This window comes from Salminus brasiliensis, chromosome 5 (assembly GCF_030463535.1).
Source record: "Salminus brasiliensis chromosome 5, fSalBra1.hap2, whole genome shotgun sequence".
NCBI lineage: Eukaryota > Metazoa > Chordata > Actinopteri > Characiformes > Bryconidae > Salminus > Salminus brasiliensis.
The window spans coordinates 26,845,925-26,860,387 of record NC_132882.1 but is presented as its reverse complement, the minus strand read 5'-3'; the positions used below and the strand labels follow the sequence as shown (position 1 = coordinate 26,860,387).

The 14,463-nt window shown below is 42.3% G+C and overlaps 1 protein-coding gene across 13 annotated transcripts in view; it reads left to right on the top strand.

Moving 5' to 3' along the window:
- The window catches only part of ptprma (protein tyrosine phosphatase receptor type Ma), a 229,131-nt gene that overhangs the window by 39,830 nt on the left and 174,838 nt on the right, over positions 1-14,463 (top strand). For all 13 annotated transcript variants that reach the window (XM_072680004.1, XM_072680005.1, XM_072680002.1 and 10 more), the window contains exon 2: positions 9,010-9,132. In XM_072680004.1, coding sequence (XP_072536105.1) covers positions 9,010-9,132 — 123 coding nt within the window. The remainder of the gene's footprint in view (positions 1-9,009; positions 9,133-14,463) is intronic.

Genomic DNA, 14,463 nt, shown 5'->3' with positions numbered 1-14,463 from the left:
TCGTGGCTCAGGAGTCATAAATACATCAATACCAAGATTGAGAGATCTAATTCCCTCCTGAGCGTTTGTGTGTTTTCTCATTTCCTGACTCGGGCCTTTATCTGTTGTGTATGTGCTGGCTCAGGGCTGGCTAGCATTTCATTTTACTGATACAGATTAGCTGTGGCAATGTTCTCCTAGTCATGTGATTTGTTTCCCCCTTCAAAGCAGGATTGGTGAAGGGCTATCTGTCAAGTACAATCCTTTAAAACAGAGACTGACACATGACTCCCACTCTTTTAAAGCTTTCCTGTCGCCAGTATTCGGCAAGAAAAGAAAAACACGTTCTCGAGTCTTGTGAGGAGAAGACCTCTATAGTTAGAGGTTGATAAATAAGCAGAATGAGTCTGTAGCAGGGAATAGGCCTGTCACTCTCACACTGCAGAATCCCCACGAGCACTCCGATTCACAGGGAAGGATCACCTAGGCTGGGTCAAATTGCCCAAGATTGCTTCTGTGGCTTCAGTTCCTGCAGAAGACAAGACACTCATAAAAGAGTGGCCTGGCCAACAGGACCTGTAATGAAAATGCACAATAGAAGCTTCCTCATTGTGCGGTAGAAGGTTCTGGAGGGCATGTAATTGCTGAGTTGGTGGAGAGGAAGGTTATCAGCCACCTCTATTGCATTACCTATTATAGCAAGGCTGGTTAGTGGTGTCAGTGCAATGGGAGAGCAATACCACCAGGCTGGGAAACACAGTCAATAGGCTAAACAATCCAAAGGCAGAGTGCCGGTCTTAAATGTATTGGCTTTAGCTCTCTACTTCCCACCAATTTAGGTACTGCTTTGGGTCACAAGCCGTTGTAAATGTAGTTTGCCCATTATAATGCTTAACACTCAGACAGTCTTCTCCTGCAGCTTGTTTCAAACTCATGCTGTTGCTTCTGCTGATTGTAGGGCAGGCATAAGGTTTTCAAAGAACTCTAACCTGGGAATACAAAGTTGCAGTGGGACTTTCGAAGAGGAACAGGTGGGCAAACAAGCTGTGTTAAATCAAACTTACATTTATATCCTTACAGACCTGAAAAGTGCTAGGCCCCATTGGAACGTCCGCATACCCTAGTGGCAGGGGCAACAATAAAGGCTCTTTTAAGTCGGTTCTTAAAAATATTTGGTAGAGATAGACTCCTAGGTGAGAAGGAGAAATATTGATTGTGGCCACCGGCTCATTGCTGTAAAAAAGGACGGATGGATTTTTAAAAATGCACAAGGCGTCAAGACTACGAAGACAGCTCTGCTGTTTTTTTCCCCCACACTGGAATCATCTGAAATATTTACAGCATGCATTTTGTACAAGCTTTAGTGTTGGCTTTGTTTGGTAGGCCGTTTTTTCTTTCTTTGAGAGAGAATACAGATGACAGGCCAGAGAATATTGATTGGCGAGATGGTGAAGGGAGGAAGTCCCATAGAGACTTTCATAGACCCTTTCATGTGAAACCCCAGTGTCTCAGAGAGTGCAGCTCAGACTCTCTAGCAGACATCATTTAAAGCAGCTGTCCATAGTGTTTAGATTTAGTGCCCTTAGAAACCAATACAGCAGAAGCCTCTAATGGGAGCATGTGCATGTGCATATGCGTGTGTGTTTCCCTTGGACAGATAAGACGAGGCTATTTCTGTGCTTTCATCCACTCCCTGGATGACCACTTCAGCTAAATTTAGGGCCAATTGAATTAAACTGTCCAATTACGGCACGTTTGAGGTGACAAGGCGGCCGGGGCCTGCCCATCACTTTTACATTGTCCCACTGGTGTTGACTTTGGCAGCCGACCACTGTGTGTCACCGCCAAGAGGCGGGGATGTATTGATGTGCCACCAGGCCCCACAGCCCCGCTTTGCTGTGTCAAAGCAAGTCACACAAAAGCAACAGAAAGCTGGACACAGTTGGCCTAACACAATGCCAAGACCAAAATACGCAATCACTCAGATTAGGGCTCTGTGTAAGTAGATGGTGCTTTTTGATGGAAAAACAGAATGATGGGTCCTCTAATGAGATTTTAGCCAAATGCAACCTTAGTTGCATTTTTCAAGCTGGTCAGTTTTATTGGGGGAGGAATTCTCATTTAAATCAGTGGTTTTTAAACTGTGGTCTGGACATGCAGATCATTAGAAAGCTGCATTAGGGAATATTTTTTGTCATTCCATAAAAAGCAATGCCAAAAAAGGTAGGTTTTAGACCAGAAATGGAACCTACTCTATTTATTACTTGCAAAGGAGTCTTGCATTTCAAAGGAACTACTTGGCCAGCAAGCTAGGTCATGTGTCTAAGTCTAGTTAGCTAGTTTAAGTGATTTTAATGATTGTAAACAGCATTAATATTGCAATGTTTTGCAAGTTCTTTTCATAAGTCTGGAGGCCAGAAATTGTGGACCGGAGTAGCTTCTATTGCTTGCTGAACTCCAAACGCTCTCAGTTACACTAATTCTGTTCCAGTATATCTTACAGTAATGTGATCCCAAAACCTTGTAATAGGCAAGTCTAAGCACCATGCTGTCATTGTAGTATGGGTGTGGCACCTGTTGCGTAAAATCAACAAAGTTTTGACCTTTCGTTTGGTATAATATGGGGGGAAATTTTTATAGTTACTCTATCCTGTAAAAATCGGCCCAACACAGAACACAACACAGAACCTTTCTCGGAAAAACAAGCCTGGCTACCATAATGTCCTTTTCACACCATAATGAGGAGAGCAGTAAGCACAACATTTTCATGAGGATACTGAATAAACCCTAAGAGAATTCCCATCTTCTTCCCCATCTCTTTTTCCCTCCAGAGACTTTCCATTTGATATTAAAGAGACACTAGGCGGATGCTGTGTTCAGTTTCAAGCCGCGCACTGTCTGCCTGTGTAGCAGCGAGGCTTCAGCCGCCCACACGGCTGAATAGAGCAGGCCGGTGTGTTTACGTGCCCCTCGTGGAGATGTAATCATGCGAGGCGCTATCTTAACCTCAGGAACTGAGAGAGATGCCGGCGTGATCTCAGCCCAGGCACAGTGGGCCACCTCCAATACCAGCCTGTGTCTTCTGATAACTCCATGTGGGATTTTACTGCAGAGCCCCACTCCTGGGTGATTATTAAATTTATACCAACCAAAGCTGTACTGTTGGGAAGGGGGCCTTCCTCGTGTGAGAACGGGATAAAACATGTCTTGGTCCTGACAGTACGACTGAGTGCTAAATTGGAAATATGATAGAACTAAGTTAGGGGTGTCAATTTCTGACATGACAATGATTGGATTGTGATTTTTTTAGGAAATGTTTTAGTGCAACCTGAAATTACTAGATCAATTTGATTGGATTATTTTTGTCTTTTGATTCGTAATTGTCTTTAAAAATAGACTGAATATGTACATTTACCTAGAAGGAAATGTCATTGAATATGGACAAAAGAAATACCCTTATGTTAGAAATGGTCACAAATGTAATCTTCAATAATAATTGATCCCGTTCCCCAGATGCTTCGGGTTAGTTCAGACATATTTGAGATATGAACATTGCTTCTTTAGTGCAGAACAAGAGATACTAGTCTAAAGCTGCGAACAAACACTGGACCTAGACTGGCACCAATCTTATCTTTGTAAGAAACGCCCTTCAACCCACTGAAAATGCATCCAGATCTTCATTTTTTGATGCAGACAAATATGAAGTGGCTTAAACACAGTTTGACTTGCTTTAGTCTGTAAGCAGAGATCTTTACTGATGTTATTAATTTAGAATGTATAAAATAAAATGTTGGTAAATCAATTTAAATAAACTTGTCTGGGTATCTATATGACAGATCTTCAAAGCAAATAAATTGATTATTTAGTGTGTAAATATGTATATATATTGGTGACAGTCCCAGTTTAGTGTTCATTAGCAGTGTTAGCCTAGCATCTACCGTTATGAACTAAAGCGGCACACGTCATACGCCAAACATCCAGCATTTTTACACTTGCATTCAGTATGTCAGTGCTTTTGCTAAGTTCTTCACAGTTTGACCCACTGTGAAACATATGGCCACTTAAGTCCATCTTAAAGCCCTGCCCGCTGTAACACAGTACATTGAGGTGTTAACTCTGGAGTATACTGGGTTATGAGAATTTGATACCACCCAAGTGAGAAACCGTGTGCAACAGAGAGAGCCAGAAAGGGAGGGAGAGAGAAAGAGAGAGAGTGAGACAGAGAATGTGTGTATGATCCCTTTGTGTCAGCTGGCTGTGTCTACACACTGTGTTTTTTCACTCTGTGGATTTAATGGCATCATGCAGGTCGCAGCAAATTGATTCGATCAGAGCGACATGGCGGTGCTGCGAGGCTGAGGGAGATAAAGAAAAAAAAGCTGTTACTGCCGTGCTCATTTCAGAGATGCTACCCACCACACACATACACACGCGCACTCACGATCCGGGTGCCAGCCATTCAGACGGAACAGAGTATCATGGGCTTTTTCTGTATCGAAGAACCCAGGATGCACTTCAAGACAGGGAAGGTAGCCTTAGTGCATTGTTCATCTGCTCTGCATACTTTTTTGATGCAGTGCTATTAATAAGGTTACTATGCATTTAGATTAATGTGTGTTTTAATAGAATATGCCTAAGTTAGACTGAGCTAGAATAAATGCAACTTGTATTGAGCAACTCTAAAGTGTGAGAAAACTCTACATAATTTTTTTTATCTTCAGACATTCTCACATACACACTCTTTGTAGCTTTCTGTTAAAACAAGTGATTGGTCCAACCATTCTATGCCGATAAATAAACTTTCGCTGTTCTAAACCTGGCTAGTGTGCCCCCAAGAGGTTGCAAATTCATTTCTGATGCATCTGTGACTCTGCCGTTACTCTCAAACGCTCACTGGTTGCTGTGTTGACATAGAAATGCCTCTAACTAGCTGCTTCCTACCCTGCCTGCTCCACACTAAGCCCCACCTCCAAACGCTTGTTAAAGCCTCCCCCCAATTTGTTTATTTTTTAAATGTACTGGGAAGTGGGAGACCCGCTGATACTGGGGGTGGGTCTACTCCGTAAACTCATTCTAGGTGATAGGGTGACTGTTAAGAAATTAGTTCACTATTAAGAAATCAAGAATAATGCCATTTTCATAAGAATCTTCACCAACTATTCAATCAGTTCATCATCAAAAATCTATACTATACATCCATGTGTGTCTTATAGTTCACTTATGACGTTTGTGTGGGTTTATGAACTGAAAACAGTCAAAATTCATTTTTGCATGAACATTTGACCTCGGTTCTGATTGGCCGTCCTGTATTGTGCATCATTCTAAAAGCAGTCCGGGCTGTAACACTCCTCATAACTTCAGCGTAAAGGGGTGCCGATGTCGAGAAGGTGGATGTATGTAAGTGTGTTGAGTTTCGTGATAAAACAGTGAATTCAAATGAGACTAGTTTTGCAGCTTATTCTGCATATATTGACCCTATGAACCCTTAATATTTTTGTCTCCATGCCACTAGGAAGCTCTTGTGCCTTAAAATAGCTTAGTGATAAAGTGTGTGTAAGCTTGTTTGTAAAAAGTGTGGCCTTTTAAATAACATACACTTTAACCAGCATGGATTCATTTTGCAGTTTAGCTTTTTGTAGCTCAAAGTCGAACTTTAAAGGATCTTCGTCTTGCCAGGTATACAACTGAAAGCCATTTCGGATGTTTTCCAGTTTGTCCTTGTAGGACAGAGGTCAGAAGAGCACATCATAATCATTTCCCCTCCCACACACTTAAATCAGAGTTAATTTGGTTAATAATCCAGTTTGTTTGTCTGTAGCAGAAGAAAAACTGCTGCAGCTCTTGAAGACTTTGTGTTGGAGAACTACGGTAGTAGTGGAGTTTTTTAAGAGATTTGAACCACAGAGAAGCCCTAAATTTGGAACCAGAAACCATGTTGTGATTAAATCCTTAAGAATGGATTTAAAAAAACTCCTATGGAAGTGTTCAGGAAACAAAAAGATGTCATGTTTGACCGGTGGCCAGGAATCCATGCCACAACAACCTCATCAAAAACCTCAGAAGATGTGTTTAAGGAGCACACAGAGGGGAGGATCAAGGATAACCCCCACAAACAAACCAACATAATTCAAGAGAAGCTGCAGCAGCTCTTTAAGGCTTTGCGATGGAGAACTACTGCTGTAGAGTAGTTCTTCTTCAAGAGATTTGAAAGAATCCTCAAGAATGAGTTGTTATGAATCCTCAAGAATGGATTCAGGCTGAGTGGTCAAAATCCACACCATGGCAACCTTATGAAGAACATCAGATGTATTTTAGGTGCATGCAGAATTAAAGATTAAGAGAGGAGAACTGTTCTGTACAGTTCCTTAAGAGACTGGAAACAGAAGTTATGTTGTTATGAATCCCCAAGAATGGATTCAGACTGGGGAACAAAAAGCTTAAGGAAGTGTTGAGGAAAAGAGATGTAATTTGTGACAAGTGGCCAGGATTTACACCATGGCAACCTTATCAAGAACGTCAGTAGAAGTATTTTAAGTGCATGCAGAGTGAAAGATTAAGAGTAACTCCCACAATCAAATGCAGATCATTTGAAAAAATCTGCTGAGAAACTCGATGTTGATGTAAATCTCCAAGAATGGATTCAGACTGGGAGAAAACAAATCCTACAGAACAGTTCAGGAAACAAAAAGATGTCATGTTTGACAGGTGTCCAGGATCCACAACACCACAGTCACATCAAACAGAATGGAGGATCATGAGGAACCCCTACAAACAATGAAAATAATTCAAGAAAAGCTGCAGCAGCTCTTTACGACTTAGCTTCGGAGAACTACTGCCATAGAGGAGTTCTTCAAGAGACTTCAAGAAACAGAAGTCATGTTGTTATGGATCCCCGTGAATGGATTTAGACTGGGAAAAACACCTATGGAAGTGTTCAGGAAACAAAAGGATGTTTTAAAGGTGTCCACACCATGACAACCAACTATTAAGAACCTCAAAGGAAGTGTTTTAAGAGGGTCAAGATCAAGGGTAACCCCCAAAACCAAATGAATATAGTTTGCTAGAGGTTGGAAACTGATATTTGTTCAGGAAAGTAGTTGGTTTTGTAAAAATGCTCTACCTCTCTTTTACTTTGGGGAAAAAACACTCCATGCTGTCAACATAAAAAAGCAGATATCAGAGACTCGCTGTGCCTCTGTTGTGGCAGACTTGTAGGTGATGACAGCTCTCTCCCAAAACAAGTGCTTGAATTACATGCATCATGCAGTGATTACGTTTCAAACTTTGACAAGGTCTCAAAGCCTATGGGACACCTGAATATATGTACCTGTGTTTTGATGATTTTCAAGGAATCATCACATTCATCTGCAGCAGGACGATAAACAACATACTGTATACCGCTCCCGGGTATGTTGATAGCAAAGCTGGGGAAAAAAAGGATTTATTTTTGCGTTTCATAAACATATGAATATATGGACGATTTCTGTGCCTTCCAGGGAACAATGTTGATGCTGCTGCTTCAAATCCTCTGTCCAATTCGCAGAATGTCACGCTGAGTTTGAAACAATATTTGAGCAGTTCTCTCAGGCGTCAAAGTAAGCTGTGTCTTATTACGGCTCGCTGTTGTGCCTCGCGCAACATGTTTATGAGATGAAAATGCGATTGAAGCGAATGCCGAGCGTAACTGGTTTGTATTCTTCTGCCATTTTTAATACCGAATAGCTGTGTAAAGCGTATATTCAGTTCGAACCACATACCAAAGAGAGCAATTATGTGGCTGTATTCATATCCCTCTGATAGAACTCAAAAAGCCATTATTGCAAATCTGTCTATGTTATCAAACATCAAAGATGAGCTGGAGAGGACACACTGCTTCCTGCTCTTGTACCTCTGCTCTTTCACAAGCACAATAATCTGCATAAAGGATTCGTTCTACAGATACTGTACACCTGGAAGCTTTCCTTAAAGAGCACACACAATTTAGAAGGAAATAGAAAAGTGTACCCGAACATTTAGCAAGCATAATGATCTAGTTGTTCAGAGTTAAATATTATGAAAAATATTTCAGCCCCCAATCCGAGTACCTCCAGTTTCAAAAGACAGCTGCAGGTCAACATTGTCAGGTCATATGTTACGTTTTTAAACGTTCAAAAGTGAACTGAGTGCATATTGATCCTGATTTAAGTAGCTGGAAACCTAAGAACAGAAAGGCGGGTACAGCAGACTGCAACTGGGAGAGAGAGAGAGGGAGAGAGAGAGACTCTGTGTGGGAGAGCAAATGTGTGAGTGACAGAGAAAAAGAGAGAGAGACTTTAGTGGATGTGTGTGTGTGTGTGTGTGTGTGTGTGTGTGTGTGTGTGTGTGTCTATGTGGTGCGGAAGAGTAAGCAAGACGTAGACAAAGAAAGAGAGATGAACTCAAGAGTGAAGAATGAAGTGAGAGTGAACTCAAGGTGAAGTAAACCAATTTCCACCCTAACTGGGTCCCCCTTGCACACAGTGCCACCAAGCTGGGTAAGGTGAAGGCTATCGCGTACATCCTCTAAATTAATAAAGCACCTTGTTATACTGATGATGCACTGTTGATAAGCAATCATTTGAGACTATGCAACAGCTCTACATGGTTTGTACATGTCTGATTCCTGGGGTAGAAACTCTCAATACCTGTTTTCTGCATAATTCTCAGCACTCATGTCACTGCTAACTACTTTCTGCAGTATTTAGGAAGTGGCTGTGTAATACTGCTTTGTCTGTGTGCTGCATGTTCTGAGTGAGGAACAGATGAAGCCAGGGAAGTAAGCAGTGATTATACTCTACCGTGGGAACCTGCAGAGAGGGAATTAGATTAATTGCTGCTTATGCAGCATTAATACTCCACAGTGACAGGGCCCCAGTGTTTGAGTGCTGGTGGACCTCTTTCTGTTGACAGAGATTGATGATGACTCTCCCATCAGACTTGTGTGCACTCACTCTATGTAGTGTTGCTTTCAGCTCATCAACACTGAGCGTTCATCTCTTTTTCTCTGCACAGGTGACTGTAACTTTGAGCGGCCATATGCAGAGTGCGGTTACAGCCAAGGCAAGGATGACGACTTTGACTGGGAACAGGCCAACACCAAGCAGAGGCCGTCGGCAGACCCCTGGATACCTGCAGGTCAGTCTATACTCTAATCACTGCAGTTAATGCTCGAGCAGATGGAAATTGTACCTATAGGAGTATGCTGATGACTCTATACTACATGGAAGCTACATTATGCAAATGAGCCTCCAACCAATCATATTGTTTTAGAGATGGCTTTTTTTATACACTTTCAAACATAACGCCATAGAATAATTCCTTTGGGATCCATAAAGATATTTGAAAAAGAGATCTCCTCTGATGCTGAAAGCTAGCCACTGCTTCTGCAGCATTGTCAGGCTGCCAAAATGCCCGAAAGAAAAGCACCGGGTCCCCAGCTCTGCCACAAAAGCAACATCACTTGAGAAGTGATGAGGGGCCATCTACCCAACCGGGGAGAGAGCATGGCCAATTGTGCTCTCTGAGACCGGCAATTATTGGACAGAATAATGACAGCTGTCACATTATTGGTTGAGCAGTGTGTTTTTCTTGACATTACAAAGCATATCATAATAGTAGTGCACCGCAGTATAATGGCAATACTAATATTTTGCCCAGCCCTACTTACTTTGCACAAACCTTGAAACTGAGTCTTAGGTGTAAAGCTGTCATGCATACAGTTGAATATATAAGACAGAGAGTAATTCTAGACTTAGAAATTGAGTGACTGCTAATCCAAGAACAGCATATCCTCTCAGCAATTCTCGAATGGGGGCAAGATGGAAGGGTCTGGCTGACTGATGCTTTGTTTCCTCACTGGTATGCATTCCCGGCCCACTGCTTCCGCATCATTACTTCTGGTTTGTTAGGTGTGTAATTCATTAGCCCTGCGGGTGAATGGAGCCTTGGTTGTTGTGGCAGTCATGATGAATGTTGTTGTGGTTGTGACTGTCCCGACCCCTCCAAGCAGTCTGCTCTTGCTCCTCGGTGTGGACGGCTTCTCCCCTGCTGGAAATGGACACATGCCAATGTGAACGGGCCAGTCAATATTCAGTGGTTGCCACGAGCTTACCATAAAAGTTTGTTTTGAGATGGTTAACGATTTCAGTCCTCTTTCAATCTGTGAGTCAGTGGGAAAAGGGATCATTTTGTATTGCATTCATGGGTATTTTCACTGTAGGGCATTGTTAAATCAATCAGTAGTTAAATATTAATTTCCTTTCCTCACAGGAGGCTCAGTAGTGTTTTATTTTCCAGTAATAATTAGCTTTATTCTTGTAATACACCCAAGAGGCTTCTGGAGCAATAGCTTCAAACACATCTTCAAGACACATATTACTCATTCCTCAAGCTAGCACTTCCGCACTTTGGCCCATAGCTGAATGCACTGCAGTCACAAGACTGATCAAAGATTCTGATAAACTGACACCCTGATAAACTTGACCGTTAGATCCGGCAGCATTGCTCTTACTCTCTTTCTCTCAAGTCTGATGCTTAAGCACGTGCAAGCAACACCTTCATTGACCCCCAGGCCGGCAAAGCAGTGGCAACACTAGAGTTAATCTGCAAGGACTCAGCTAATTTCATCTCGCCTCCATCAGGACGTATCAGCGACCCTCTGAGAAATTGCCTGACAACAGGGACAAGGTGGGAGAGATGCTGCGAAAGGGGAAGTGTTTACCTTTCCGCCATAATTGATTTATGTTTCCCTGGCAGGAGGTTAAAGCTCAGCTTGGTGAAGGGGCAGCGACCTACATGTTTTGATGCCTCTCTATGCATTTAATTCTCCCAACCAATGAAGAATCTCCATCTCAGTGTGATATTGTTTTCTCAGTGGCCTGGTGTGTGGAAGTGGGTCTTATTTGATTGCCTGAATTGGGGACAATTAGTCATGCTGCCACAATGCCTTCTCCCGCCCTCTCTGCTTTTCCTCTCACTCAGTATCTCCAGAATGATTTGTGCTGTAGGAGGCTCGGGTCCTGCAAAAGAATGGAAGGCCTTTCTTCATTCCAGAGGTTCATTGACCATGACAATCCTCACCGCCGCTCCCCACCGGCTCTCGCCGCGAAATGCCATGGCAACGTAATGAAAGTGGTTTTTGGTGGTAATCAATACCTGAAGCTCATATAAGCGTGACAAGTCAGTCTGAAATAGTTCATCCCCCCAATATATATGACAGGTCTTATCTATTTAATTCTATTGCACTGCTGCCGAGGTCAGGGCTCTTGTATGATATATTGGTCTTTTTCATTTGCTGTGTGTCAGCCAGGGCTACAAGACCTGGCCCCAGTGAAACTTCCCCTACCCAGTTATGCTTCTGCTGCTGAATCGTCCCAGCTTTGCATGCTTCTGAGAAAAAAAAGAAAGGTAGCAGGTGTGGTTCTCCCTTCTTTCAGGGTTAAAGTACCCTCCTCTAAGCGAAGACAAGGCTTTCCGTTTTTTCATTTCTCATTTCTCATTAGTTTCTTGATGATAGCATGCCCCCAGGCCGTATTACAAATCAAATGACCCTGCTCAGAAATGTGGGACACCGACCGCGAGGGAGAACTAGGGCAAGACGACCAGCGCTCCGAAAAGTGCCCTGTTTTATTTTTATGCCCCCTAACCTTTCCCTATTAAAAGGGTGGCGATCTCAAGCTGTGGGTGCTTCTTTGCTTTGGCACGGCACCACAGAGAGTTGTCTTTCCTCTGACCCACTCTGACCCCGAGCTTAAAGGATTTTACAGCCGTTGAACTGGAGCTTAGACCCCGTCTCGTTTTGATGAGGTCACTCCTCCAGGCCTCTCTCTCAATGGGCTGCTGTGGGTGTGTTGTCAGGATCGAGTTACCGCAGCAGCATTGTGCCTGAAAGCATTCTCACACTGATCACACTGAACAGGTGAACATGACCACCACCGCTAGCTCAGCTAGTAGGACCCTGCTTTTTTTTACTAGGGCCCAACTGTTGTATCGGTTGGAGCTAAAATTGGTTACACAGATTATTAAAAAAGCATTAAAAAAGTGAAAATATTTCTTTTACTCATCATATAAACTTTTCATTTTTGTGTGTGAACTTTGGTTTATAGCAGAAACATATTTTATGTTGTTTGTGAGATCAACATGTGAATGTTTATGCTTTTTGAAAATTATGCGTAACCAAAACAGGGCTGTAAAACTGGCCAATTTTAAGCCTGCGCCAGTGTTAATGGAAGTGTAACTCAAACGCCAGAAAACCAAGTGGGTATCCGCACTAGGCTAAATCCCTAGCTGACTTGTCTCTATCTTCTGCCCCCTTAAAAACAAACTAGGCCACCTGGACTACCTGAGGGAAAGGGAACATAAAAAGGAAGACAAACCCATATATCTGAGCGGGTGCTGGACTAAAAGCTAATGCTAGCAAAGTGTCTACCATCTCTTTATTTAGCTAACTACACAGTTTTGAAAGGATACAAAGACAACAACGCTATCCAGCAAAATCCAAGACAGATTGTGAAAAAAATGCTATTGTTTTTGTTACAGTGCTAAAAAAATGCTATGTGATGCTATGTGATGTGATGCTATGCTATGTGACATTGCTCTGGTAAGCTTTCGCAATGCCGTTGAACAGCCAATCAAAGTGGTCATAAAACGGAAAATCAATGCGTTTCATTTTGAGGCTAAATAACAGGGTTGTAAAACCCTAACCAGAGTCACATATTTACTATTTATACATTAAATAACTTAAAATACCCAATTAATATGTTCTATGTCACCTTTAATGTTACTGATGATAGTATCGTTTAAGACTTATTCGTATTAAAACCAGTTATCAGAACTTTCATCTCCTTAAAATTAATACTTGTTTTTCCTCTCTGTTAAGAAGCTGGCTCAGAGCTGTTTGTATCAGGCCTGAAATGTCATCAAGGGCACTAGGGACCACATAGGTTTAAGAGTCTTTATTGTTGAGGGAAGTCTAACACGATTTAGGACCATTGTGGCTTTTATATCCATTATTAATCTCCAGTAAAAGGGATGTGTATTCAAAGAATCCCACTTCTAAAGCCAATAAAGGCAATTTTGAGACCCACATCCAAGACCCTTGTTATCCAAGAGTGAGTTCTGCTTCAGTTTCTAATACTAACCAACACACTACACAATCATTTACACTCAGCACTCAACCAATACACACTGGTGAGAAGCAGTAGCCAAATGTACACAGAGTACTCTCAGCTGAAAATGACTGTCCACCTGGAGGATTGCATCAAGCACTAGGGGGAGTTCACCCAGGACAGGGTGTCAGTCCATACCCAGACATTAACACATAGTCACAGACACCAGGGCAATATTAGAGTAAACAGTTTACCTGACCTCCATGTTTATGGGCTGTCCCCAGAGGAAACCCACACAGACACACTCAAATAAGGACTTAAATCCAAGCCCCCAGAACTTTAAGACAAACATGCTAACAACAAAGCCACCCCAGGAGATGTGCTGGGCATTAGGACTATATCTGGATATGGCTAAACCACACTCGAACCACTTTAGGAGACGCATCTCTCCAAGACAGTGTTGTTGATCATCTTTAGCACGGTACGAAATGCCCGTGCCGCCCTATCCTTACTCTTCAGTCCCTGTCCTATAATGCCTCTGAGAGAAAGAAAAGTCATTCACTAGAGCTAAGGGTGCTGTAAGCTCACTATCCCGCTTAGGTTTTGTATTCACTCTCCTAAAAAGAAAAATGTGTAAGTCTGTGCTGGTGAAGTCTACTGTGGCACAAAAGCAAAGAGCCAGGTGGTGTGAGAGAAAGCTGAGGAACGCTACTCCTCTTGCGCTTTCCCCCTAAACAGCTTTTCGCACAGAGCTCAGACAAGTAGCATTTCACAGAAGCACAGAGGAATCTGCTCCAGAATGCGACTATCACTGCAGTGAGTCTTTGTGTGTGTGTGTGTGTGTGTGTGTGTGTGTGTGTGCATGCGTGTGCTTTGCCTTTACCTATCATTTTTTGTATTTGGCACCATAGAAAACAGTGACTACAGGCTATGCCCACATTCATTCTGTCATTCTATATTTGTGTGAATAGTTTGTATTTCTGCAGTTTGAGTCATGGTTATGCCAATTTTTAAAATCCAGGTTGTTATTGCCCTATAGTATCACCCAACTGATCTATCAACCCTAGTTATAAGGCAGTTCATACCTATATACATACATATACAAACATCTGCTAACACACAGATCATCAAACACAAACAACCATGTTCAGTAAAAACTTTCACATTTTAGAAGAATTAATACCCGAAAGATGCTCCACTTTTCCTGGGCTGCACACAGGGGCGTGTAGGAGACTCGTATTAGATGAGATAAGATCATGTGTTGGGTTAAAAACACCAGAAGTGGGAAGAGTTTAAGTATAAGGTTTTTACACTATATAGAAGCCAAAACTCAAATGTCATATCCTACATCACACTGCAT